The following is a 27157-nucleotide window of genomic DNA, read 5'->3' as shown; positions in this document are numbered from 1 at the left end:
AAAGGCATCTCTTTTGGCTGATGTGTTTAACAGTAAACAGAGTAATGAGAAACTCGAACTTCCTCATTCCTGTTTTCCTGAGGCTAAACTAACTAGCTTAACTTTTCGATCTCGTGAAATTAAAGCTCTATTGATGGACCTTGATGCTTATGGAGGTGTAGACTCAAATGGTATTTTTCCTTTGTTTTTATAAAGACTGCAGATTTCTTAGCTCCAAAGTTATGTTATTTTGCGTGTTAGCAAGAAGACGAGCTTTTAGTACTTGTTGGAGAATTGGTAATGTTACTCCTCTATGTAAATGTGTTTGTGGTAGCTTAAGTCCAACTGATTACCGCCCAATTTCCATAACTCCCATATTATCTAAAGTTTTTTAACGTCTTCAGGCAAAACGTCTTAATAGGTTTGCTGAAGGTAATCATCTATTCCTTAGTTTGCAATTTGGTTTTTGTAAAGACCTTGGAGCATGTGATGCCCTTCTTACAATCTCCAATGCTGTACAGAAATACCTTGATTGATGTCAGGATGTTCATATGATTAGCCTTGATTTTAGTGCTTCCTTTGACTGTGTTAATCATAAGGCGCTTGTTTTCAAACTCGAACAGTTGGGAGTGAGTGGGTCGTTTCTTAGCATTACAGTATTATTGAATTTTTATATAATAGATCTCAAATAGTTGTTGTTGATGGGCACCATAGTGAGTATAGGAATGTGGCATCTGGTGTTCAACAGGGTAGTGTTCTTAGCTCATTACTTTTCATACTATATACACATGACATGTGGTTTGGCATAGAAAATAAGCGTGTTGCGTATCCAGATGATGCTACTCTCTTTCCATCAATTCCATCTCCTGAATGTAGATCTGGGGTTGTGGAATCCCTTAATAGAGATCTAGCTAAAATTAGCGCATGGTGCAAATTATGGGGTATGAAGTTGAATCCTAACAAAACTCAAATTATGATTGTAAGTAGTTCAAGGACGGTGGCTCCTCAACATCCGAATCTCAGCATTGATAATGTTTCTTTAACTATGTATGACTCTTTTAGAATTTTAGGTGTGATTCTTGACAGTGAATTTACTTTAGAGAAATACATTAGCTCTGTGTCTTCTTCAATTGCACAAAAAATTCTACCTAGTTTTGAGTATTGTTTTTCTGTCTGGTCTTCAGCTGCTGATTCTCATCTTAATTTGTTGGACAGAAACTTACTGTCTATTAAATTTCTTATTCCTGATCTAGATATTAATCTTTGGCACCGTCGTTCAATTAGTTCATTATGCATGTTGCATAAGATTTTTTCATAATTCTGACCATCCTTTACCTTCAGATTTTCCTCAACAGTTCCATCCTGTTCGTAATACTAGGCAGGCAGTTAATTCTAATAGTCAGGCCTTCTCCATCATGTGGCTCAATAGTACACAGTATTCTAGAAGTTTTATTCCAGCAGTGACCAAGTTGTGGAATGATCTTCCTAATCGGGTAGTTGAATCAGTAGAACTTCAAAAGTTCAAAATTGCAGCAAAGTTTTTTATGTTGAACAGGCTGACATAGGTCTTTATATAGTTTATATATAACATATCTGTTTTGATGTTACTGTTTTAGAATAATTTATTGTTAATTTTTTCTCATCGTTTATTTATTTCCTTATTTCCTCTCCTCACTGAGCTATTTTTCCCTGTTGGAGCCCTTGGGCATAAAGCATCTTCCTTTTCCAACTAGGGTTGTAACTTGACTAGTAATAATAATAATAATAAATCACCCAGACTGTATAGATAGATAGATAAATAGATAGATAGATATTTTATTGACCACAACATATACAGCTCATATTTACAATAATTATTTACTTCTGGTCCAAATAAAGACAAAATACTACACTTGGCAATACAATACATTATAGACACAAAGGTAAGAATAACAGGTTTTTAATGTATACAAGACATTATTTTGTGAACATGTACCGGTAATTAAACAAACTCTAGTAGTTATAAAAAAAACAAATAAAATTAACAACCAAATTTGGCATTTATATACAAAATCATACTCCAAAAAGCTGTTTTTTCCTTAATTCAGAAATATTCACAAATACTCGTAGAGGATTAAGCTAATAATCTTACATTGCTCTGCCAGGGTTCGCTGATCTGAAAATATATCCCTCATGTTAGAAAAATTTTAAGTATCTCTGATATTTTGTGTCCTTGAGCATATTTGTGTTACGTGTACTTCTGTCTGAATGGCTCCACAGGTACACAGTCGCTCCTCTAAAGGCAGACAGCTTCTCCCCCTCCTACTCCACCTACCTACTTCCACCGCTAGCGAGTGAGATGCAATCCTGAACCTAGTAAATAAGACTATCTAACTCAAAAACATTATGCCTAACAGAATAGATGTCATGAACTAAGAGATCTTGATTGACTTCTCTATATGTTACTTTTCTAGAGTCAGAATTAATGATATTACGTTTGAGTGTCTCCATTGCAATTTCCACATCATCTCTACTATCATTAATCAGTCCTTCTATGTAAGTCTTGGTGTTATACCTAGCTCCTAATGCGGTCTTAATTGAAAATATCAAAGGGTCATCTTCCATCGAAGTCCTCTCTCTCCACGTCCTACCCAAAAAACTTTCTCTGTTTGCTACGAACAAGATCCCGCAATGGCGGATACCCTGATTCAATATAACATAATTCATTACATGTTATCTTTCTAATGCCAAGCAATAGTTTTAATCACCAGTTATATAGCTTAACTACTGGCTTCAAGTCTGCATTCAACCATGACTCACACCCATACAGGATAGCTGACATCAAAGCCACATCAAAAATATTTTTTTTAACAATAAATAGGATATCATTGTTTTTATTAAAAAACAAAACAAATTTATTGATATGTGGCATCCTGGATCGAGCATAGAAGACACAGAACCATCTGCAGTAAAAACTGATCCAAAATATACATATTGTGAGCAGGATTCTACTGTTGGCTCATCGTTCTCAATTGGCCTATCGTCTTTTGCTGTTCCACTAATAACAAAAAACTTAGTTTTTCCTGCATTAATTTTCATCCCATAAGTGTGACAATATTGCTTTAATAAGGTTATTTTATGGATGATAGCTTCTCTGGTAGTTGCAAGGAGAACTGTATCATCCATCAACACTAATAAATGGAGCCATGATAAAAAACCATCAGGATTGCAATTATTCTTGATAAGCTTAATGAGATCATTAATGTTCCCCAGCAGTATGTGACACAGTATCCAGCCTTAAACCCTGTCTATGAAAGAGTCACTATGACATTTTGCCTGGCCAGAGCTCAGGGGAAAAATGCTAGTGGCAGAGGAAAGTCTGGAAGAGGCTGTCACTCTAAAAGCCAAGGGGGCAGAGGCAAAGCGTTGAAAGAGGAAGGTCCTTCTAAACAACAATTAGGAGCTTCCGGTAGGGAGAAGACTCTATCTTCTCAAGGATCAATGGGAGTTTGATCCTTGGGTTCACAGCATAGTCTCTTAAGGGACTAGGCTGCCAATGGAGACAGAAAACTCCCCACAACCCGATTGTTGGAAGATTATGTACAGGATCTTCTCTGGAAGGGAGTCATCTGTTCCACAAAATCCATGAACTTCAGGGATGGTTATTCTCCGTGCCAAAGAAAGATTCGAACAGTTCGAACTATTTTGGACGTATCCCCATTCAACAAATTAATTCTGAATGACAAGTTCCAGATGCTAACTATCTTGCAAATTATGGACCCCACTACCCCAGGGATCCTACACCATCTCCATAGATCTTATCAACGCCTATTGGCATCTTGCGATAGGTTGACACTTCTTCCCCTCCCTTGGTTTCAGACTAGCAAGAATGGCCTACGTATTCAGAGCTATGCCCTTTCAGCTCTGTATATCTTCAAGGATTTTCACAAAGCTAATCTAAGCCATTGTCCAACAACTAAGGAACAAAAGCCTTCAAGTGATGGTATACCTAGACGACTGGCTTGTCTGGGTTGCAACGAAGTCGAAATGTGTTTTAGCAGCTCAAGAAGTCATGAAATTCCCACAGTCTCTGGGCTTTCAAATCAACCTCGAGAAGTCCAGGCTATCTCCAGCTCAAGAATTCTAGTGGCTAGTGCTTTACTGGAATCTAAAGACACGCATCCTTTCTCTACCGTAAGGCAAGAGAAAGAAAATAGCAAACTCGGTCAGATGCTTACTTCGATCGAAAGTAATCACCAGATATCAACAGAAAAGAGTCTTAGGATCACTGCAGTTTGCTGCCATGACAGACCCAATCCTAAAAACAAGACTCAATGATGCCAATAGAGTCTGGAGAAGAAAGGCATCAAATGCCCGGAAAAATCTTCGCCACAAAACCCTAGCTGTACTGCGCAACAGCGCAAGCCGTGGTTCACTGCCAAGAGCTTGTCGACTCACGTCCCTCTACAGTATTCTCCTCCTGCCATGACAATCCACAAGAACGCCTCAGAACAGGGTTGTGGGGACATTCCCCTTCTAAAGAGATAAAGGGTCAGTGGTCAACCACATTTCAGAAGTTCCATATCAACATTCCAGAAGCCATGGCAGTGGTCCTAACAATGAAGAGACTGAACCCAAAGAAAAAAATCACATTAAATTAGTTCTCGACAGCAAGATGATAGTCCACTGCATTAACAGACAGGGCTCAAGGTCTCCTCAGATCAACCATGTAATTTTAGCCATTCTCAATTTGGCTAAGCGGAGAACTTGGCATCTCTCAGCAGTTCACTTAGAAGGGGTTTGCAATGTGACGGTAGATGCCGTATCAAGATCCAAGCCTCTGAAAACAGAATAGTCTCTAGATGCAAAATCATCCTGTTTCATCCTAGAGCAAGCCCCAGAACTGCAAATAGATCTCATTGCGGAGAGCTTCAACAAGAAGCTTTCCTGGTATGTAGCACCAAACTTGGATCCAGAAGCGACAGGAACGGATGCGATATCACTGGATTGGAACTAGTGGTCTCACATTTGCCTCTTTCCACCGTTCGACCTTCTAATGTAAGTCCTAAACAAATTGCGGACTTTCAAGGGAACAGAGCATTAGTGGCCCCAAATTTGCCCAAGAGCAATTGATACCCTCTTGTTCTGGAACTCAAACCTCACCAGATCCCTCTACCGTCCCCATTGCTGTCCCAGGATGTTCGACAGAAGACTGTGTTCGCTTCCTCCTGGATAACAAAAACCTTCAGCTTATGATTTTCTTGGCCTAAATATTAAAAGAAAGATCGGAGTTGCAAAGGAGAGAATTGATTTTATACAGGAATACAAGTCCGCTGCTACGAAACAGCAATACTTGTCTTCATGGAAAAAAGGGATGGATTTCGTTAAAGTACGTCTGTCCTCTTCTATTACTATGGACTTCTGTATTTCATTCTGTCTCATTACACGACCAAGGTTTAGCCTCTACAACTATTGCCTCATGTAAATCAGCACTAACTAGACCTATTGCTTATGCTTTTGATATTGAACTCAACAGTGAGCTGTTCAATAAGATCCCAAAGGCTTGTTCTAAATTAAAACAAAATGTTCCTCCCAAGGCCACCTCATTGTAGTTGGATAAAGTCATGCACTTAGCCTCCTCCGTTGATAACTACACTTCCTCTTTGGTGCTAGAGTCAGCAAGATTGTGGCAATTTCAAGGTATGATGGCCACATTGAATTCTTGGAATCAGGGGAAGTAAATGTTCTACCAGATCCTGTATTCTAGCTAAAAATGAACTTCTCACAAAATGTTGGGGGCCCTAGAAGATCCTTCCACTAAAAGAAAACCCTTCTCTGTTCCCCGTGGAATGCCTTAAGACCTACCTCTTAAAGAGTGGGGCCTTTAAGGGTGGACAACTTTTTAAAGGGGAAACATCAGGATTTAATCCCTCTTTGAAACAGCTAAGGTCCAAACTCGCCCATCTTATCAGAAGGGCTGACCCCTGTAGTATGCCATCGGGTCATGACCCTAGGAAAGTTGCTTCTTCCTTAAACTGTTTCCAGTATATTTCCTTTGAAGGTTTACAAGCTTACACAGGATGGAAATCTTTAAAAGTGTTTTTCAAACATTACTTGTGTCAATTAGAAGGAATTAAACACTTTGTGGTGGCCACTGGTAGTGTGATTAAACCAGCTTCTTAGTGTTGTGCATGGACTCTTTTGGACTGTATAATTGGGACTTTTCTAGTCTACATTATGCATGTGGAACATTATTCTTATTTGCAGTGCATATGTTAAACTATATATATATATATATATATATATATATATATATATATATATATATATATATATATATATATATATATATGTATATATATATATATATATATATATATATGTGTGTATATATATATATATATATATATATACACACATATATATATATATATATATATATATATATATATATATATATATATATATATATATATATATATATATATATATATATATATATATATATATATATATATATATATATATATATATATATATATATATATATATATATATATATATATATATATATATATATATATATATATATATATATATATATATATATATATTATATATATATATATATATATATATATATATATATATATATATATATATATATATATATATATATATATATATATATATATATATATATATATATATATATATATATATATATATATATATATATATATAGTGAAGAGTCAAAAGTGATATTCTCCTTATTTTATGAAATATTATGTTACTCTATTACATAATTCTTGGGTTGAAAGCTTTGGGTTTCTACACATATTCAATGGACATATAGGTGCACCAATAATTGTTGCATCTATGAATATTAGAAATAAAAGATTTTAATTTTTTTTGCATTTCCTTTATATGGACCTACTGGACTCAAATAAAAAAGCAGTGTACCTCCATTTTGAATCCTTTTTTACTGACTGGTCTAATAGATCACTTTGAACCAAGATTTTATTCATAGCGAATGGGACTTTGCAAATAATTCTTTTGTTCCCTAAGCAATTCACAAAACTCGCTTAAACTGTTCATAGCCTGGGACTATCGTCCCAACTGCTATGTGGAGGTGAGGACACACCTATTCGGACATACTATTTATATAGGACCTTTAACCTTATATAATTAGTGGGAGTTCTAAGAACTCAAATGGGTTAAAAACTCCTTTTGGCCACAACTGAGAATGTTAATTCTTTGGTACACTTCTATCGGGATGACATGGCTCGAGCCCAAAAAAAAAACGGATTTTGACTTAGGATGAATCTATTTTTGAGTGAGATAGCCATGTTGTCCTGATGGACCCACCTGTTACTTTTCATCCCCTCCCAATTTTCAGTGTGAGGCCTCGCATCATTCGATAGCTGCTACTGAAATGGCGAACCGACGAACATGTTTTCAGCACTGTGAACGGAATTGTAACGGCTCTCTCTCCCACGTATCCGGCCCCACTTTTATCCCTCGAGACAAGGTTAACTCTATTCGGGGAAGGATAGCCGTGGCTTGTTTTAAACATGTCCCTGTTTCATACACAATATCTTTCAGGATATTCGCTCCAGGGGATAGAACCCTGTGATACTTCTTAGGTAAAATTCTCTGGTATAGTACTCGCAGAAATATCCCAAATAGAAAGCTGCCTGTGAGGAACTTCCATCAGGACGACATGGCTATCTAACCCAAAAATAAATTTTCCTATATCAAAATCCATTTTATAACTTCAATTGGTTTGTTATGCTTGTGAATTCAACGAAATAAATACATCAGAAATTAATTTTCACATAGAGAGAGAAAGTAAGTCTTAAGACTTGTGGTTCATTATGGTAGTGGAATAACATTATCTTGATAATATTCAATAAAATAAATACTGAAGCAGAAGGAAATTGTAACTCGTAGAGAGACTGTAAAATGTTCAAGGCTAGGCAAACAGATATGTTGTTAGTTGCATAAACTTACGTAGCTGTAACATGATTTGAATGGTTTAATTGAATTCTCTGGACCTTGGATTGCATATCTGTAATGAAAATGGAAAAGATGTAATTTTTCAGTTACCTTTGGTTGCTAGTTTGTTCAGCAACCCATATGCTGAATGTGACTTAATTATTTTATTGTAAACTGTAATACCATATAAAATTTAATTAAGGATTATGTGTAGGAAATGAAGGTGTATACTCTTGTAATAGTATAGATAGCTCACAGTTCTCTAATAATTCTTCCCAAAAATCTCAAAACACTTTGCAAGTGATTTCATATAAGGGCAAATGTAGGTACATCTACTTATGATTTTTTATGTTACAGGATAGACAAAAGCTGCCCTGCATGGTATAATTATGTGCTCTGTGGAGTACGAGGTATACAAGAAGAAGGGGGAAAGAATGAACCTTTTACCGGTCTTGATATGGTTGTGAGTGGTAATATACCTCCATCATCTGGACTCTCTTCTTCTTCTGCTCTTGTATGTGCCTCAGCTTTGGCTGTTGCTCATTCTCACAAGCTATTGATAACTAAGGAGGATTATGCCGAGATCTGTGCTCGTTGTGAAAGACATGTAGGAACACAAGGTGGAGGAATGGACCAAGCTATTTCTTTCTTAGCAACTGAAGGTATGGTATTTTACCCTCTTTATCTACTTTTTATAAAGCCTACTCAAAGGGCACTGGGAAATGTAATCATGCATTCAACTTCAACAAATTGTACTTCAATTTTAGATTTACATGTTTATCATATTTTGTTCCAAAGCTTGTCATACTTAATGTTTTAAAAAATCATTAGTCTATAGAAACTTGGAAGGAAGATCTTGTCTCTAATTTATATTACTCAATGTCTTAGGAACAGCAAGAGTGATTGAATTTAATCCCTTGAGGTCAACCCCAGTAAATCTGCCTCCTGGGGTTTCATTTGTAGTTGCCAACAGCTTAGCCCCCATGAATAAAGCAGCCAACTCCTATTATAACTGCCGTGTTATGGAGTGCCGACTTGCTTGCCAAATTATGGCAAAACAGGCAGGTACAGTTTTTCTTTTATGCTTATTCCTTTTGATTTAGTGATAAGTATTTGAAAAAAGTATGTTAAGCTTTTAATTATCTGTTTAGTAGTGCATTTTAACATAAATATGAAATTTGTTCAAAAATGCGTTAGGAGTGAAATGTCAAATCAGTTATTTCAAAATGAAAATTATTTGTTAATGGTGCAAAATATTATCTGCTATTAGATGAAAAGAGTATATCTTAATTATTGTTAAATGAAATACTGTACTGTGACATGTTCTTGTTATTCATAAAGACTGTGGGCAGTAGAATTACCATTCCATAAATATGCTGCCTCAGTTGGTTGCAGCTAGAGGTCAATACCAGGCCTCTTATACCCTTCTCTTAATATCTTACTACTCTTACAAGTTACATTCTGGCAAGGGATTGTTTTGGTGTAAGGCCAATTTAATCTGAAATAACTAACAAACCTGATACAGTACATATATGCCTGATGAGTTTTTATGGATAATACTGTAGATTAAAAAAGTAGTCTTAACTGTAGTCTTAACTGTCCATTAAGAGCTTGTTTCATCTATGTAAAGTAAAAGGTATGATGTGACCCTTAAGGTCTGAATGTAATAATCTTGACATTTGTGAATAACTCTAGAAAATCTGCAAATGAAAGTATAAGAAAATTAGGTAAGGTGGCTGGGATATAATGTCCACCTTGATGCTGGCTAAAAATTCAGAACTTGCCTTTGTGGTGTCAGCCCTGATTTTTGGTATTATTCATATTATTTTTCTATAAGGTTATAAAAAAGGAAAATATACTTCCAACTATTTACTATACAACATGAATATAAGGTAGTTGTTAAGGAAACATGAAGATAACATTGAGCTATTACTATGTATATCAGTCACCTGGACCCAAGGTTTATTGCTAATATCTTTAAAACCAAAAAAAAAAAAAAAAAAAAAATTTCATGTCCAAACAGATTTTAAAGGCACTTCACTCCAGATTTTAGTACATACTCAAGCTTATCCAGTCAAGATTTACGAATCCATTTGAATAAGCACTCTTGGGGTACTTTACCCTCCAGTCACCCACCTACCTTTCCTCATTGTTTAAACCCCACATCGCTGCCCCTGTTTTCATTCATTCCCCACTCCTTTTCTCTTTCGTTTTGTCTACTTTCTAATTTCCATTATGTATTTTATTTCTCTCTCTCTCTCTCTCTCTCTCTCTTTCTCTCTCTCTCTCTCTCTCTCTCTCTCTCTCTCTCTCTCTCTCTCTCTCTCTCTCTCCAATATATAATAATGAATACCATTCACCTGGAAAGGGGACTCAATAACAAACGTAAAAATACGTTGGGTGAGGAAATTATGACAATAACTGGGCATGCATTTTATTTCATTCCATATCACGATGGATAAACAGGTCGTCTTTGTCATCGCTGTCCATGGTGATGATGATGGAATTCACACCCTCATGTATATTGTCCGATGACCAATTCTGTTCTTTGAATGATCTGGACCTTCTCACAGCAACTGCCCCACCCTACCCACTCCTTCGTTGTGAACAGCTTTACCTCCTGGAGCCGCGCTTGCATACCTACCCGAATGAATACCTGCAACATTAAACGCACTTGTAGCTTCAGACCCAGACTTTGAGACAGCCTTGTTCAGACAACCCCGCACTTGTTCGATGACGCTTAACTTGCAAGAGGCGCCGGGATGAGCTCATAATTTTTTAACCGTTTAGTACGGTTCTGGATGCCATTGAAATTTGCATTGAAGACAATACAAAATAAAGGCATGTTTCGTAATTATTCAAACTAATCCGTAATTTCTTGGCTGCTTTCTCTCGATTGAAACAGCATAAAAATTGGAGTGCAGTTATGGTTTTACAATCATGATTTCAGCATAGCATGTTCATGGCTGCGATGAGCCACTTTCTTGTACAATGGGGAATAAGACCAATATTGCGTGCTCCCCGTGGCTCACCAGGATTTCGTATACATGGAATGATGTGGAAGGCGAAGGAAAAGGCTGGTAGTTCACTTATTCACATTGCAGAAATAGAATGAACTCCACTACTGTTAATAATAAACCAAATGAAATTCATCATGAAAAGGTATTGAATCTTGAGAAAGAAAAATAGAAAGGAGATTATAAGTAGAAATTCAAGGAAACGAGAGTGATAGAGAGAGGAAAGGGGAAGTATGATGAGAAGACGAGGAAATAGAAACAGAAGAAAAATAACAATAAAATACATAATGAAAGTTGAGAATGAAATACACACACACAAAGAGAGAGAGAGAGAGAGAGAGAGAGAGAGAGAGAGAGAGAGAGAGAGAGAGAGAGAGAGTGTGTGTGTGTCTGTGTGTGTGTTACAAGGAGTTACAAGGGTTTTGGATGTTTCAAAGACTTTCTAGTCCGTCCGTGGAGACTCCACCTGCTCTCTGGTAGAGCAATTTACTTAAGCATTTAGAGAGTTCTTATGATCTTGTCCAACTTATTCTTGAACTCGTTTACCATGATACTGTTTACTACATCCAAGTATTTGCTATTTTGTATGCAAAGAAATTGCTACATTGAGTTGTGTATCTTTTCAATTCCAGTTTGTGTCTGTTACCCCTGGACTGATTTGTGCTAAACGTGAATTGATTGTTGTAATCTTCATTTGTTATTCCTTTAAGAATTTTGAATATATCTATTAACTGTCCCCTTAGTCGTCGAATTTGTAGATTAAATAAGTTCAAACATTCCATCCTTTGTCTATATTCAAATTGCCCTAGTGTTGGAACTACTTTGGTAACCCTAGGTTGTATTGCTTCCAGTCTATCTATATCCTTCTGAATACTTGGATCCCAGAATTGGACACCGTATTCTAGATGGGGTCTTACTAGTGATGTGTACAGCTGTAGTACAGTGTCTTAGGTCCTGTATTTGAATTGTCTCTTTATGTAACCTATTAGTTTTTGTGCTTTCTTTTCAGGTTTTATGCTCTGTATGGTGAACCTCAAATCCTTGCTGATAATAATACCGAGATCTTCCTCATAGTCCACACTTTCTATTTCATTACCTAGCAGTGAGTAATGTGATTGCGAGTTACTTTAACCTATGTGCGTGACTTTGCATTTCCCACAGTTGAAAGGCATTTGCCATTTTTTGGACTATTCTCCTAACCTCATTAGATCCTCTCTTGAGGCTTCTACATCTTCTGAGTTCGCAGCATTTATGCCTAGTTTGGCTATTCTAATAGCTAACCCGGAATTTATGTCGTTAATGTAGATCAGAAATAGGCAATGGGCCAAGGATGGATCCTTGAGGCACTCCATTTGTAACAGCTGCCCACTCTGAAGCTTTTCCATTGATTACAACTCTCTGTTTTCTGTTTTTTAGCCAATCTTTGATCCATTCAGCTGGCTCGTCAGTAATGCCAAGTGCTCTAATTTTTACCATTGATTTTTATGAGGAACTTTGTCAAAAGCCTTTTACAAGTCTAGATATATGATGTAAATTATCCTGCTTTTTTCATAAATGTTAAACGTGAAAAAATTCCGAAAGATTTGTCACACATGATCTCTTTTGTCTAAATCCATGTTGGCTGTCTATCAGAAGATTGTTTTTCTCTGTGTTTTCTACTATTGAATCTACTATAATTGATTCAAAAATTTTGCAAGGCACTGAAGTTAGACACACAGGTCTGTAGTTACCAGGTTCTTCTTTAGGTCTCTTCTTGTAGACTGGAGGAACACTGCCTAGTTTGCATCCTTGTAGTGCCTTTCTTTCATTGGCTCTCTTTTGGAACATTGTGTAAAAGTGTGGGGTTATCTCTTCTTCTAGTTCTGTAATCTCTCTTGGATGAATATCATCTGGACCTGGTGAATTACACTTACTGAGTACTTTTATTTTATTTTTGAGAGAGAGAGAGAGAGAGAGAGAGAGAGAGAGAGAGAGAGAGAGAGAGAGAGAGAGAGAGAGAGAGAGAGAGAGAGAGCTCTGAGTGAGGGAGTGAGTGCGGAGGACAAGGTAATCTGTGATGATGTCACAACTTCACCTGTTCAAATCCCTTCACTTGTGCAACTGGTGTCGGCTATGATGCAATGTAATTCTAAGAGTAAACGCCGCAATTAAATGCATTTGTCAATGCACTATACCATCAACAATTATAGAGGGGTGTGAAATATCCTGTGCTAATATATCATGCTTGTGTGATTGATTGTTTTGAAGATGTTAGCAATAACCCTTGGGTCCAGCCAGCTGGAATACATAGTAGTTATTACAAATAGGTATAAGTGATAATGAATGATAGTCATTAACATAATAAATAGAACTTAATGTAAATGTGCTAAAGGAATGAAAAATAATTACTTCGAGAAAGCAGGATTATGGACTGAAAGCTGTACCAGTATTGTTGATATTGGTAAAATTAACCGATTGTTCTTGGCATTCTTGAATATGTGTTTAATTGATTTATGAAGTATAAAGTTTAAGTGTCACTTATTTGTTACTGTATTAACCTCCCTGCACTATAAAATGGCAGGCATGGAAACTATTCCTCCATTGAGATAAACATTTTTTAAATGTGAAGTACAGTACTGTATTTCTTTCGCATATAGTCAGCCCTTCGTCTACATGGGTTCCATGATGGTTTCGTTTTTTCCCGGTTAAGAGATCCCAATACTACAGTACTTAAATAATTTCAAACTGCAGTTAGGACTGCTGTGCGTAGCCCAATGTTTTCAAACTGCTCATACTTCTTTGTACTCGGCATTCATGCTGTTTCCCTCCCAGCACAATGCCACTTCTCTGGCTGACTCGGTCTCACTCTCCCAGTGTCCGTCATTAATCTTGCTATCGCCAGCCATGATCGGGCATCATTCTATCGCCGGCCACGAATGGGAATCATACATTCAAGTCACTAGATAACTAGTTCACCTATTCCTGATCCACATTCCTTCTAGAATCTAGATGTTAATGTCCCTAAGGAGTAGGAAGAGGATGTCACCAAAGTGGATGACCAATTTGGCAGTCTCTTGTAAGACTGTCAAATTCCTCTGCAGGGTTTTGTGGGATGAGCAGTGCTGCACTGAAACCAACCTCAAGTGGATTTTGTAAAAGGTAAGGATTTTAGGCTCCTGCCCAAGTGACACTGAGCATATGAGCACTGCTGGTCAAGAAGGGGCATCTGCCCTTGTCACTTTCCTACCTCGGGACGCTTCGATGATAACTTCGGTTAGAATCCCTCTATGGGGCAATATGCTTCCCGTTGCTCTGTTTTCACAAGTACGGGCATATTCCTGGTGCTCTGTTCCTACGAGAACAAGCATATGCTTTAGTTCCTTGAGCTTGGTTCCCATGAGTATGAGCATATATACACACTGGGGCCCAATAGTCAGTTCTCACAAGAATGAGAACATGCTCTAGAAAACGGGCTTACCCACTGTTGGTGCTCAGTTCTTATAAAGGTAAGTACAGGCATGACCTGTAGGAATAAAGGCCTCCGGCTTCCTTTCCCCTTCCTGAAGGTTCGTTTTCTCTCTTCCTCTTTGGAAGAGTGGGAAGCAGTGAGGGCTCTCCCAACTGGTAAAGTCCTATCCAAACAGGAAGAAGTCACTGAATCTTGGGATGACTAATCAGATCAAGTCTCACAAGACATCCCCCGATCCCTCCACATGTTTTCATGGGATGAGTAATACCATACCAAACTTAACTATGGAAGGCATTAGGGTACTAGTATGGTAGCTTATTCTACAAGATCAAGGATAAGCACTACGAGTCAAGAGTTGGCAGCTGCTATCTTCTTTCTCCTGCCATGGGACGTTCCCGAAACACTTCTGTGACTCCATCTCCTCTTTCTATCGATTCAGTGATGACTAATGGTAAAGGGACGAAAACCAATGATTGACCTCTCTTCTCTGAACAAGTTTGTTCTACAGAGTCCGTTCAAGGTGGAATGGCAATCAGGCCACCACCAGAGGAGAGGATTTCTTACTTGTTCCGACCTGTAGGATGCATAATTTTAGGTACCTGCCCATTGATTGAGCAAAAAGTGCCTCCGCTTTATCCCCAATGGAGTGATGCTTCAGTTCAAAGTCTTGGGCTTCAAACTATCCACCTCTCATTCAGTGTTCACTAGGGTATTCACATTCATCTTAGCTTGGGCCCATTTGACTGAGATTTACCTTCTGAGGTATCTCAATGATTGGATGACCTGTTCTTTCTTTTAGGAAAATGCTGCTCCAGGATCAAGACAGACTTTTAAGCCTTTTGTCACAATCTGGGTATAGTTGTCAATTGGAAGAGGCCTTGTCTCAAGGCCAAGGGAAGGACGGAGTACCTAGGGATATTGATAGATATAGAAGCAGTGGCAGTTTTTCCGATTTGTATCAATAGGCTTGGGGAAGTTACGCGACCCCTTTTTTCTTACAGTTCAGCGTCTACAGGCATATCAGGTGCAATGTCACCTAGGACATCTTTCGTCATGGGGGAAACTCGTCCACCACAGGCGCCTCCACCAGCAATAGCTACAGAGGGGTCGAAATTATCACTGTTCAGCTGTCACTGACCCTCCCCACTACTGGGTTTTGGTGAATACAGCAGCGGGGGAGCTTCTCAATGGGTGGTTGGTTGACGGAAACCCCACCAGAGGAGTCTCGCAACTCCCCTCCTCTGAAGATGCCACTGTTCACAGATGCTCGAAGGAGGGGTAGGAACACAGGCTGAGAGACAACACCGCCTCAGGACTGTGTCCAAAGATGAGAAGGTCTGTAATTTAACCTGTGGAAATGCAAGCCATGTTTTTAGCCCTGCAAGATCTCCAACAGAGTTTGATAGAATACTCGGTATTGTTGATGAGGACAACACGACTGTAATGGCATATGTCAACAAGCAGGGAGGGACTGTTCCCACAGGACCTTTTTAAGCTAGCAAGGCAGATGCAGCCTTGAGCATTCAAAAATTCACTGAGGCTGTCAGCAAGATACATTACAAACAAGAGGAATGTATTAGACAGCATGCGCAACCACCGGGGGCATGTAGAAGGGCCAGAGGGTTCCTTGTACCAGCTGTTGCGGAAAGGTTTTGCCTTTTGAAATTCCCCAATGATCGACTTGTTCACAGCATACCTGAACAAGAAACTTCTGATTTTCTATCCTCTAATCTGGACTAGACAGCAGTGATGGAGGATGTATTCCGACTTTCTGGAGCACCCCAAATGTCAGGATGACCCTGGTGGCTTCCAAGGGGCCACAAGCCGAACAATTTGATATCTGCTGATGTTCCTTGATGGAGTGCCGTAAGAACTATCCCAGTGGCACAAGTTTCTCTGTCAGCCCCACCTGTAGGGATTCCACAACTCTTAAGGTGCCTCTCTCACCAAGCAGGCTGTTATTCGGCATCCCCTCCAAACGAAAAGTTTTTGCAAGGCACTGCAGATATGTTTGCAATTGTTGATTTCATAATCTGTGAGAAGCACCTCTCAGTCACTGCGGGAAAGGACTATCACTCAGCCCTGGCTAGGTACTCAGACTGAAATGCTTAGACATTTCCACTTCATGAGAAATGACCGTGCTCCAAAGAGCTTCAAACAGTCTTATCCTCCAAAGGAACTTCTACTGCTTGAATAGGATGTCACAAAGGGCCTTGGACTCATGAGATCCCTGTACGAACCTCTTAAAGGGGTACGATTTAACACTGAAGAATGTGTTCCTGCTTCCGTCAACATCGGCGATGAGAGTTGGAGAATTGCACGGTATTTCCTCTACTGTAGTTCATAACCAGGGTTGAAAGATTGTTGTTTTCTCATTCATCCTACAGTTCAGAGTGAAAACACAGAACCTGACGAATCAGGATCCTAGGTTCAAGACCTTCTACGTCTCCTCCCTTAAGGGAGCAACTAGCAATTGAAATGATTTGCTGCTCCATTCTGGGAGGGAGGTTAAGATGCTAATTAAAAAAACTTGGTGCTTCCGACCTGAGCACCAGAGACTTTTCCTAAACTCTGTGAAAGTTACAAGATAGATCTCGGCATGATTTCAGGAAAACCATTAGATGCTCCTAAGCACCAAATGATGTGCAAAGAGGTGGACCCTCGAGAAGAAGGCTCACGAAGCCAGGATAATCGGCTAAATCTTAGCCTTTGCGAAGAATCTATCCATGGTTTAGGTCATGAACGCTGGAGTCCGGAATGCCAGACACGTTTCGCTGTCCACTACCTCCAAGAAAATACCCACCAGTCCCAGTACACCTTTCCTCAACAGGGGTGTAGCAAACCCAGCTCCCTCATTGGACAAGTAGCATCTCGTCTCAGATAATGGTTGTGACCTAAGTCTAGAGTGAAAGGTAAGAATGACTCTTAGTTCTTCCTTTTCTCTTTCATTCTCTTTGGATACAGCAGTCATATCATTATGTTACTGGGCCGGACATTAGTTGCAGGTAAACTATGCATCAGAGTGACTTTCCTTTGCAATTTTGAATTGTAATGAAGTTTCCCCCCTTCCTCCGAGAAAGGTGGACGATGGACCTGTTATCTTATTATGCTTATAGACTGGACAGCATATCTTCTTGGATATTAATTCTTCATTGACTAATTGCCTACCCTGACTCCTGTAGCATCCCTATGGACAGGAAGTTGATGGGAGTCATGACTTTTGCTCCTCCTTAGGATCAAAGTTCATTGACATTTCTGGGGTCAGTTTATCAACCCAGTTTTGGTCTTGGAGGTTTCCTCCCTCCATAGGATAAGTTTCCTACTAAAGGTCAATAGTTTGTATTATGTATGGGAACAAATTGAAAATTTTGATTAATTTCTTAACTATACAAACCTGTGACCTGTAAGTTTCATGGCCCGCCTCAACCACCCAGGCCAAAGGTGCTCTATCTCTCAGGTGGGCGGTGCTTCCCCACCACCTGGTAGTCAACGATGTTTGCATGTTAAAAGTTTAATGGATAGTTCCAGCTGTGCTCAAGACCTACTCCTATTAAAGGTCTCAGGTTTGTATAGGCTTGTTAGGAGAAATACAAATTATTTAAAAATTGTGATATTTTATAAGTCTGATGCTATCACCACTGGTCACTTTCCACTTCAATGTAGGATGTAGCAATAAATTTCAGGAGGATTTATTGAAAGAAATATCTCTAAGGTTAAGATCAATTATTTCAATACAGTGCATATTCACATTTATTAGTGTTTTCTACCCTCCTCCTCATGTATAATGGTTAAACAGTTCTCATAGGGTACACTGCTTTGAGAGAATGGCAGGAAAGATCAAGAGCTGCCATGCATTTACCTGGGCTTCCACCTGGAAAGAAGGAAGAGGTGTATGACTGGGGAGCACTACACATGGCAGTGTATCATACTGTACTGATAGGGAGAGCTTAAATTTTTTTATATAAATTTATCAGTAGAGGTTGTCCAATTTACAGGAGGAACAGCTTAATTGAGCTTGGGTAAGTATTGAAGTAATTATTTATGACCTAAATCTTTTTTTGTAAGATGGTTTTTAGATACCTAGGAAACTTTGAAAATTTATTTCTTTAGTAGGTGGCAGGCTGGCCAAGGCACTAGCTTCCAACTGAGATACTACAGCAAGAGTGTCATTTTGTTTTGACTGCCCATATAATATTACATGGCTCATTTTCCTTTGAATACACATTTACTGAATAAGCTGACCTATTCTTTATACATTCTATTTTTTTCATACACCTGACAACACTAAGCTAACTTAACATTTCTTCACTCATGGGGTCAACTACTGTACAATAATTGTTCACTGGCTATTTTCCACTTGGCAAGGATAGAAGAGACACTCTAGCTATGGTAAGCAGCTCTTCTAAGAGAAGGACACTCCAAAATCAAACCATTGTTCTCTAGTCTTGGGTAGTGTCATAGCCTCTGTACCATGGTCTTACACTGTCTTGGGTTATAGTTCTCTTGCTTGATGGTATGCTCAGTCACTATTCTTTCTGTTTCCATATTTCCTTTCCTTGTTGTAGCTCTATGGCTTATAGCATTTGGCTTTTCCAAATACGGTTATGATAATAATAATAACAATAGTTATAATAATACAGTGTTAATTTTATTATTTCATTTACCATATTAATATGGTTAATATTAATATTTTAATGAGTTGAAATTTTCTGGCTATCAACAGGTTTAGCATGGAAGGAGTATCAACGTCTTGGACAATTGCAGAAAGTACTGGGTAAAAGCCTTCCTGAGATGATGACTTTGGTGTCACGCACTTTTGAATCTCGCCCATACAGCAAAAAAGAAATTTGCCAGTTACTTTCTACTTCTGAGGAGGACTTGGATAAAGTAATAATTCTGTCCTAATGTATTTTAAATCTAATTGAGGATACAGAAAATTATATATTTGATGGATGTTATTTTGTGCATCATATACAGTATTCTACTTTTGAAGCCCCCTCCCTACTTTATTATGCAGTATGTTGTTTAAAATTTTTAGTGAGCAGTTCCCTGTTCAAATATTTATTGCATTGTCTTTTCAGACTACATTAAGTGAGAACACCAGGCACATTGAAGAATTCCGATTACACGATAGAGCACAGCACGTTTTCTCTGAGGCACATCGTGTGTGGGAGTTTAAGCGAATTTGTGAAGCAAAGAATGGAAAATCTGTAGAAGAACTTGGTAAATTGATGCAGGAATCCCACTTGTCCACAAAATTACTTTATGAATGTTCACATCCTAAACTTGATAAGCTAGTGGACCTCTCTGAAGGTGTAACATATGGTGCCAGGCTAACAGGAGCTGGGTAAGTAAAAGCAATTTGATGTAGGTACAGTAATTCATGACCCTTTACCTTTCTAGATTATTTTTAATGGAGTTTACTACGCATGTGCCTCGGGCAACGTGGTAAAATTCGGACATGTCCAGGGATGCCAGATACACACTGTGAAACCTTTATAAGTAAGGTTGGGGTTGATCCTCACTCTTTGTCCAATGTGCAAAGGAAACCCCTGTTTTTCGGATTCCCCTTGTGATGTGTGGTGGGAGTGGTCGCCCTAGCAGTAGGTGAGATTTTGGAGTAGGAAGATAAAGAAAGCCAAAGCGTGATCGTTCTCCCTCAGGTTCATCTTCAAGGTCAAGAGAGACAGTGAGATTTCGGCTTCCGAAACTTGCCACTCCGGCGCTTCTTTCGTTAACTATTCGGAGGGCAAACCATAGACAGGCAACCTTGGAATTGAAGGGCAAGCTTCCAAGATGGTAGACTCCCTGGCCTCCACTTCTAGATGATCCCTGGTCTTCAATTTTGGATATACCATCCATTTACCTAGGTCGAAGATCCAGATGAGAAGTGCCCTGTTTGAGCTAAGAAGAGGAGGCATTTAGAAGACACACCTCTTAAAGTTCTCTATGCAGCAAAAGCCCAAAAGTTAATGACTGTCAAATGCCTGGCTGGTTCCCTTTTCCATTTTTCCAAGGGTTTTGATTGACCACAAGAAAGAGCGCCAACACAAGCATTCATCCGAGCTGCTTTTCATTCCTATTAAGGATTATAAAGGAGTCTCACTCCCTGAGGTGGTAAAAGGTCCATCAGAGTAACGAACTGCTCCTCTGGAAGTCGAGAAAGGGGAGCCATATCCTACTGATCCTAGACTAGGACTACCGAAGTTTACGGGTGAATATAGGCTCTCTCCGGTAGAGATTGTTTAGTTGAAATTGATCCAAGAGACACTACTATCGAAATCAACTAGAGGACCATCACCACAATCTTGTTCGAACTCTGTGTCCCCAGATGAGATGGAACCTTATCCCTCCGAATGTCATGTGCCCCCTTACCTCTCTCTTTTCCAAGGGAGAGAAAGTTAGGGAAAAGGAAGATGTTGCTTCAAATGAAAATAAACAGCCCCCTGATACAAAAGACTGTAAAGTCTCAAGATCAAGCATCTACTCCGAAGAGCCGACTTACCTCCCCCAAACCCATTGAGGCTTCCCCTTTCATCAAGTCACTAGGTCCTGTTGATGCAAGGCCCTTAAAGTCTACCTCTACTGAGCCTTAAGAGGATTCTTCTTTCCTGGGGGTCCTATGGAGTCTTAGGAAAGTGAACAACCTAGGTGTTGCTCCGAAAGCTCCTTTCAATGACTTGCTCTCTAAGCATCTAGAAGCACCAGCTTGAGTTTCCATAGTTGCGACAGACCCAGATGACTATCCAGAAACTAGAGGCACAGGTGTCTACAACAAAAAGACTTGTTGTGAGTAGCTCATTTTCCAAATTAATACCTCCTGTCTTTCTAAAGCAGAGAAAATTTTATCTCATCCTTCCCCGCTTCCTTTAAACCCTGAGGTAGCAACCCAACTTCGGGGATGTCAGTGGAGAGGTTCGCACAACAATCATCACTTTTTCTTGGCCTCGCAAGGCTATGAATATAGAGGCAACAGCAATGTCAGTTTTGCAGGCTCTCTCGTGGTTAGGCCACTGGTCTGGGGAACTATCATATTTTGCAGTATCTAGGAATCTGGGGTATTCCTAGATATAAAGATAGTATGAGTAGCTCACCTTTTTAGGTATGTGAAAGCAATGGAGTTCTTGGTATACCAGGCTAGCATACCAGTGGAGCAACTGAATACTGAAATGCAGACACACTTTGGTCAACAAGTTCATCAGGCATATAGCCTCCAAAGACTATATGTTTGAGAAATGCCTCACTGATATGAAAGTGTTTATCTCTTTCCCCCAGATATAGTGGATGTAGTAATGGCAAAGTGGAAAAATGCGAGTCAAGCCGCCTCCTGCAGGAGGGCCGCAACCTTTAAACAATCATAACATTCTACAGTGCCTCCTAAGAGAAAGAACTCGACCCACAGACAGCCATCAATGAGAGAGGGGCACACCAACGACAACTACCAGCTCAAGAGCTCGACTGACCAAAACCAGCCTTTTTGCCGGAGGCATCAGGCAAACGAGGGCCAGGGAGAGGACGTATGTCAAGTCAGTAGACGAGGTGGCAGTTCCATGGGGCGGAATCCTTGGACAATAGAGGTTCTTTGTGTTGGATACCACATCCCGTTCACCAACTCCTGCTATGGATATACATAGTACAGTACTTCACAATACTGATAATTTGTTAAAAGTCAAAATGAAAAATATAACTATAACACTGTTGTTTTACATGCTACAAATGCAGTAAGGGTTATAAATTACTGTTTGTTCATACCCAGCATACAGCCTCTTATCCTTTAAATAGGGAGATTACTTCAGCACAAGCTGGAATCGATCGTTGCAATTTGTATAATGAACAGTTCTCCGACTGGTGAAGGTGCGGGGTTAGAAGATCCATCACCTTTTCAGTTGGAGAAGACTCGCTTTTGCTTTGGCCGCTGTTGAGCACGGATGTACAAAACAGTTCCCGATAAAACCCTTTAAACCCCATAGACATAAGCATACTTCCCTTAGCATTGGTTACTATGGTACCAAACTATGAGTGTAAGTGGTATGTTTGTAAAAAGTAGGAGCAAAGGAAATCAGTAGCACAGTCCCACTCACTGTAAAGAAGATCTTTGTCTCCAGTAGATGAAAAGACTGAAGTCTATAAAAGGATGGTTAAAAAATTGAGGTACACTGCTTTTATTCTGCACAGTACTGTATGTCAAATGAAAGGAAACGTAAAAAGGAACAGTAGTCTTTTACTGTTTACAAGATTTCGTACATGTAACAGTAAGCAATGTAGCATAATCTACAGTAGATATACTTTGTACAGAAAACCAAAGATTTCAAACCCCAAAATTATGTAACAGAGTAGTAAAATAGTAACAATCATGACATAAATTGAAAATATCTCCTTTGACTCTACAATATTAAATAGTACAATAAAAAGAACATTAGTCTCCTTGCACAAAGTAGACTGAGAAGTCCCAACTATACAGTCCATAAGAGTCCATGTACAACACTCAAGAAGCTGTTTTAAGCACACTACCAGCGGCCACTACAAAGTGTTTAATTTCTTCCATCTAACGTAAGTAATGTTTGAATAACACTCTTGAAGATTTCCGTCCTGTGTAGCCTGTAACCCTGCAAAGGACATAGATTGGAAAGAATTTATGGAAGAGGCAACTTTTCTAGGATCATGACCCAATGGTATACTATCAAGGTCAGCCCTTCTGGTGAAATGGGTGAGTTTGGACCTTAGCTGTTTCAGAGAAAAATTTGCCTCCCCTGATTCCGAGAATTGAATATGGCCATCATCCCTTGAAAGGGCCACAATGTCACTGACTCTAGCACCAGGAGCCATAGGAAAGTCTTAGGTTCACTGCAGTTCCCTCAGAGACCTCTCTGAGGGATCTTACTCAAAAGTCTGTCTTTTTGCTTGCTATGGCTTCTGGTGCTAGAGTCAGTGACATTGTGGCCCTTTCAAGGGATGATGGCCACAATGAATTCTCAAAATCAGGGGAGGTAAATCTTTCTCTGAAACAGCTAAGGTCCAAACTCACCCATTTCATCAGAAGGGCTGACCCTGATCGTATACCATCGGGTCACGATCTTAGAAAAGTTGCCTCTTCCTTAAATTCTTTCCAATCTATGTCCTTTGCAGGGTTACAGGCTTACACAGGACGGAAATCTTCAAGAGTGTTCTTCAAACATTACTTACGTCAGTTATCTCTCGAAGAGGCAAAGTGCAGGACTTTGTCCAATGACCATGATATAGCCTCGGGAGGAGCATTAGGTTTCAGTTTAGCACAAGGGTTTGGGATCTTATTGAACAGCTCGCTATTGAGTTCCATATCAAAACCATAAGCAATTGGTCTAGTTAGTGCTGACTTACATGAGGCAATAGTTGTAGGGGCCAGACCTTGATAATGTAATGAGATAAAGAAAGAAATACAGAAGTCAATAGAAATAGAAGAGGGCTGATGACTTTTCACGAATGCAACCCATTTTTTCCAGGAAGACAAATATTCTCATTTTGTGGTGTTGGACTTGTACTCTTCTATGAAGCCAATTCTCTCCTTTACAACACCAAACTTTCTTTGAGCCGTGAGGGCGAGAAAATCATGAGCTGAAGGGTTTTCGTTATCCAAGAGGAAGCAAAGATAGTCTTTGTTGAACATCCTGGGACAGCACTAGGGATGATAGAGGGACCTTGAGAGGTTTGATTTGCAGAACAAGAGGATTCCAATTGCTTTTAGGCCACTTGAGAGCCACTAGAGGTGCTGTTCCCTTGAAAGTCTGCAGTTTGTTCAGGACTTTCATTAGGAGGTTGAATGGTGGAAATAGGTAGATGTGAGACCACTGGTTCCCATCCAGAGACATCGCATCCATTCCTGTCGCTTCCAGATCTAAATTTGTTGCCACATAGCGGGGAAGCTTCTTTTTGAAGCTCGTCGCAAAGAGATCAATTTGCAGTTCTAGGACTTGCTTTAGAATGAAACAGAATGATTTTGCATCCAGAGACGATTCTGTTACCAGAGGCTTGACAGGGCGTCCGCTGTCACATTGCGAACCCCTTCGAGGTGAATTGCTGAGAGACGCCAATTCCTCTGCTTTGCTAAAGTGATGATAGCTAGAATCACATGGTTGATCTTAGGAGACCTTGAGCTCCGTCTGTTGACACAGTGGACTATAGTCCTGTTGTTGATGACTAATTTGATGTGTGATTTCGTCGTTGGGTTCAGTCTCTTCAGAGTTAGAAACACTGTCATAGCTTCCAGAATATTGATGTGAACTTTCCGAAGTATGATTGACCACCGACCCTGTACTTTCTTGGAAGGGGAGTGTCCTCCCCCCAACCTTGTTCCAAGGTGTCCGTGTGAATTTTCATGGACAGAGGAGGATACCTCAGAGCGATTTTGTCGATAAACTCTTTGTAGTGGACCACAGCTTGAGCTGCTTTCGCAGTAAGACCGAGGTTTTGTGGCGAAGATCTCTCCGAGCATTGGATGCCTTTCTTCTCCAGACTCTATTGGCATCTTTGAGTCTTGCTTTAAGATTTTCTATCACGGCAGCAAACGGCAGTGAAGCTAAGACTCTTTCCTGTTGCCGCCTGGTGAGTACTCTTGAACGTAATATGCATCAGACAGAGTTTGCAATTTCCTTTCTCTTGCCTTCCAGTAGAGAGAGGCGGTGTGACTTTGGAATACAGTGAAGTCCTGGCAACTAGAATTCTTGAGCTGGAGACAGCCTGGACTTTTCGAAGTTGGTCTGAAAGTCCAGAGACTGTAGGAATCCCATGACTTCTTGAGCTGTACGAAGACACTTCAACTTCGTTGCAGCCCAGACCAGCCAGTCGTCCAGGTGTACCATCACCTGGAGGCCTCTGTTCCATAATTGTTGGACGATGGCCTCTACTAGCTTCGTAAAAATCCTTGGAGCTATGTTAAGCCTGAAGGGCTAGCTCTGAATACGTAGGCCTTTCTTGCCAGTCTGAAACCAAGGTAGGGGGAGAAGTGCTGACCTATTGGAAGATGCCAATAGGCATCTGTAAGATCTATGAAGATGATGTAGGTCTCCTGGAATAGTAGGGTCGGTATTTACGGGATAGTAAGCATCTGGAACTTGTCGTTCAGAATGAATTTGTTTGGTGGGAACAAGTCCAGCATAGTTCGAAGAGTGTTCGAATCTTTCATAGGCACGCAGAATAGCCTCCCTTGAAAGTTCATGAATTTTGTCCAATGGATGACTCCCTTCTGAAGAAGATCCTTTACATAATCCTCCAAGAATGTGATTAGGGGTTGGAAAAACCTCTTGAACTGGTGTGGTTTCTGTCAACATTTCCAGCCTTGTCCTTTTGAGACTATGCTGTGAGCCCAGGGATCAAACTTCCATCGATCCCTGAACAGGTGAAGTCATCCCCCTACTGGGAGCTCCTTGTTGTTGTTGAAGGACCTGCGTCTTTAACCACCTTGGCTCTACTTGTTGTGCCTCTAGACTGACCGCCCTTTCCAGACCTTCCCCTGCCACTGGTGCTCTTCTTTTGAGCTCTGATATGGTGAAGGCTTGAGACTGTGATACAATCTGTTGGGGAACCTTGTACACAGTCTGAGGAATGGCAGAAATTGGGGCTGTCATAACAGGAAAGGATTTCCTTCCCTTAAAGTGGCATCTGGGCTTCTTGCCCTTCTTTTGATGTCCTTCACCAGGGTGAATTTCCTTGTAGAGAGATATACCCCACTTATCGATAAGGATCTAATTTCCTGAGCTGCTTTGTTCATGACTTCCTTAACCAATTTCTTGGGGAAGAAGTCTTCCCCACAGATATTAGAGTTAATTAGCTTTCTAGGTTCATGCCTGATTGTAGCAGTGGCTAGGACGTGCTCTCTACAGGCTCTTCTGGCCAGGAACAAAGCATGTAGATCTCTATGAAGCAGGGCTAGTTGAGTCTTTGCCAGGACTGGGAAGAGATCAGATTTGGAATAGTTTCCAATGAGTATCTCTAGATAAGCTTGGAAGGACAAAGAGATAGATAGTCTCTCTTTATCTTCCAATTCTTCCCTTGAAAGGGATTTGTTGGGAATTCTAGGCAGTTTCTCATTAAACTGCTTTACTCCAATGTCTTTATCGTTTTCCAATGGTAAAAGTATGTTGGACATCCTCCCAACTGTCTGCATCATAAGGAAGGGCTAGGGAGACAGGCTTGTACTCTTCTGGCACTGGCAATAGTCTACCCTCCACTACTGCTTTCTTTACAGCCTCTAAGCTTTTAAAGGCAAAAGGAAAGACAGTATCCTTGGGGGCTACAAAGGTGGCCTGCTTCCTGCCGAAAGCAGAAAGTTGGGTATTAGTGAATTCAGTCGTCTTTAGCTCCTTAACCATTAGAGACTGAGCCTTACTGTGGTCTAGGATGATCATGTCCTTAGGGATTGTATCACCCCTAATGGACGCTTCCGAGTTAAGCCTTATGTACCTGTAAGGATAACTATAAATCGATGGGAAGAATTCCAAGTCCGAGACTGGCTTGGAACCCTAACCCTTTCCGATGAGGAGGTACCCTTCACTTAAGGCCATATTCTCAGCATAATGACAAGGGTTCCTGAGTGTGCATTCAGGTAGGCTCGAAGTTGGGGGAGCCTTAGAAGTAGGTAGTAGGTGCTTTTTGTAGAGCTTTTATTCTAAGCATTAGGTCCACTTGAGAACGTTCATGTTTGGTGTTTAGGTTTTCCATGAGGGCTTTTATGGACGCCATAAATTCCATTTGCCCTGGAAAC

General features: G+C 39.8%; 1 protein-coding gene across 2 annotated transcripts in view; it reads left to right on the top strand.

Annotated features, from left to right (window-relative positions):
• Galk (N-acetylgalactosamine kinase) overlaps nt 1-27157 on the top strand; it is a 200809-nt gene that overhangs the window by 145208 nt on the left and 28444 nt on the right. For both annotated transcript variants that reach the window (XM_068383244.1, XM_068383245.1), the window contains exons 4-7: nt 8314-8618; nt 8845-9021; nt 19145-19308; nt 19503-19768. In XM_068383244.1, the coding sequence (XP_068239345.1) occupies nt 8314-8618; nt 8845-9021; nt 19145-19308; nt 19503-19768 (912 nt within the window). The remainder of the gene's footprint in view (nt 1-8313; nt 8619-8844; nt 9022-19144; nt 19309-19502; nt 19769-27157) is intronic.

This window comes from Palaemon carinicauda, chromosome 11 (genome assembly GCF_036898095.1).
Source record: "Palaemon carinicauda isolate YSFRI2023 chromosome 11, ASM3689809v2, whole genome shotgun sequence".
In the NCBI taxonomy this organism is placed as follows: domain Eukaryota; kingdom Metazoa; phylum Arthropoda; class Malacostraca; order Decapoda; family Palaemonidae; genus Palaemon; species Palaemon carinicauda.
The sequence above is the reverse complement of the archived record's forward strand: the minus strand, read 5'-3'. Positions and strand labels throughout refer to the sequence as shown.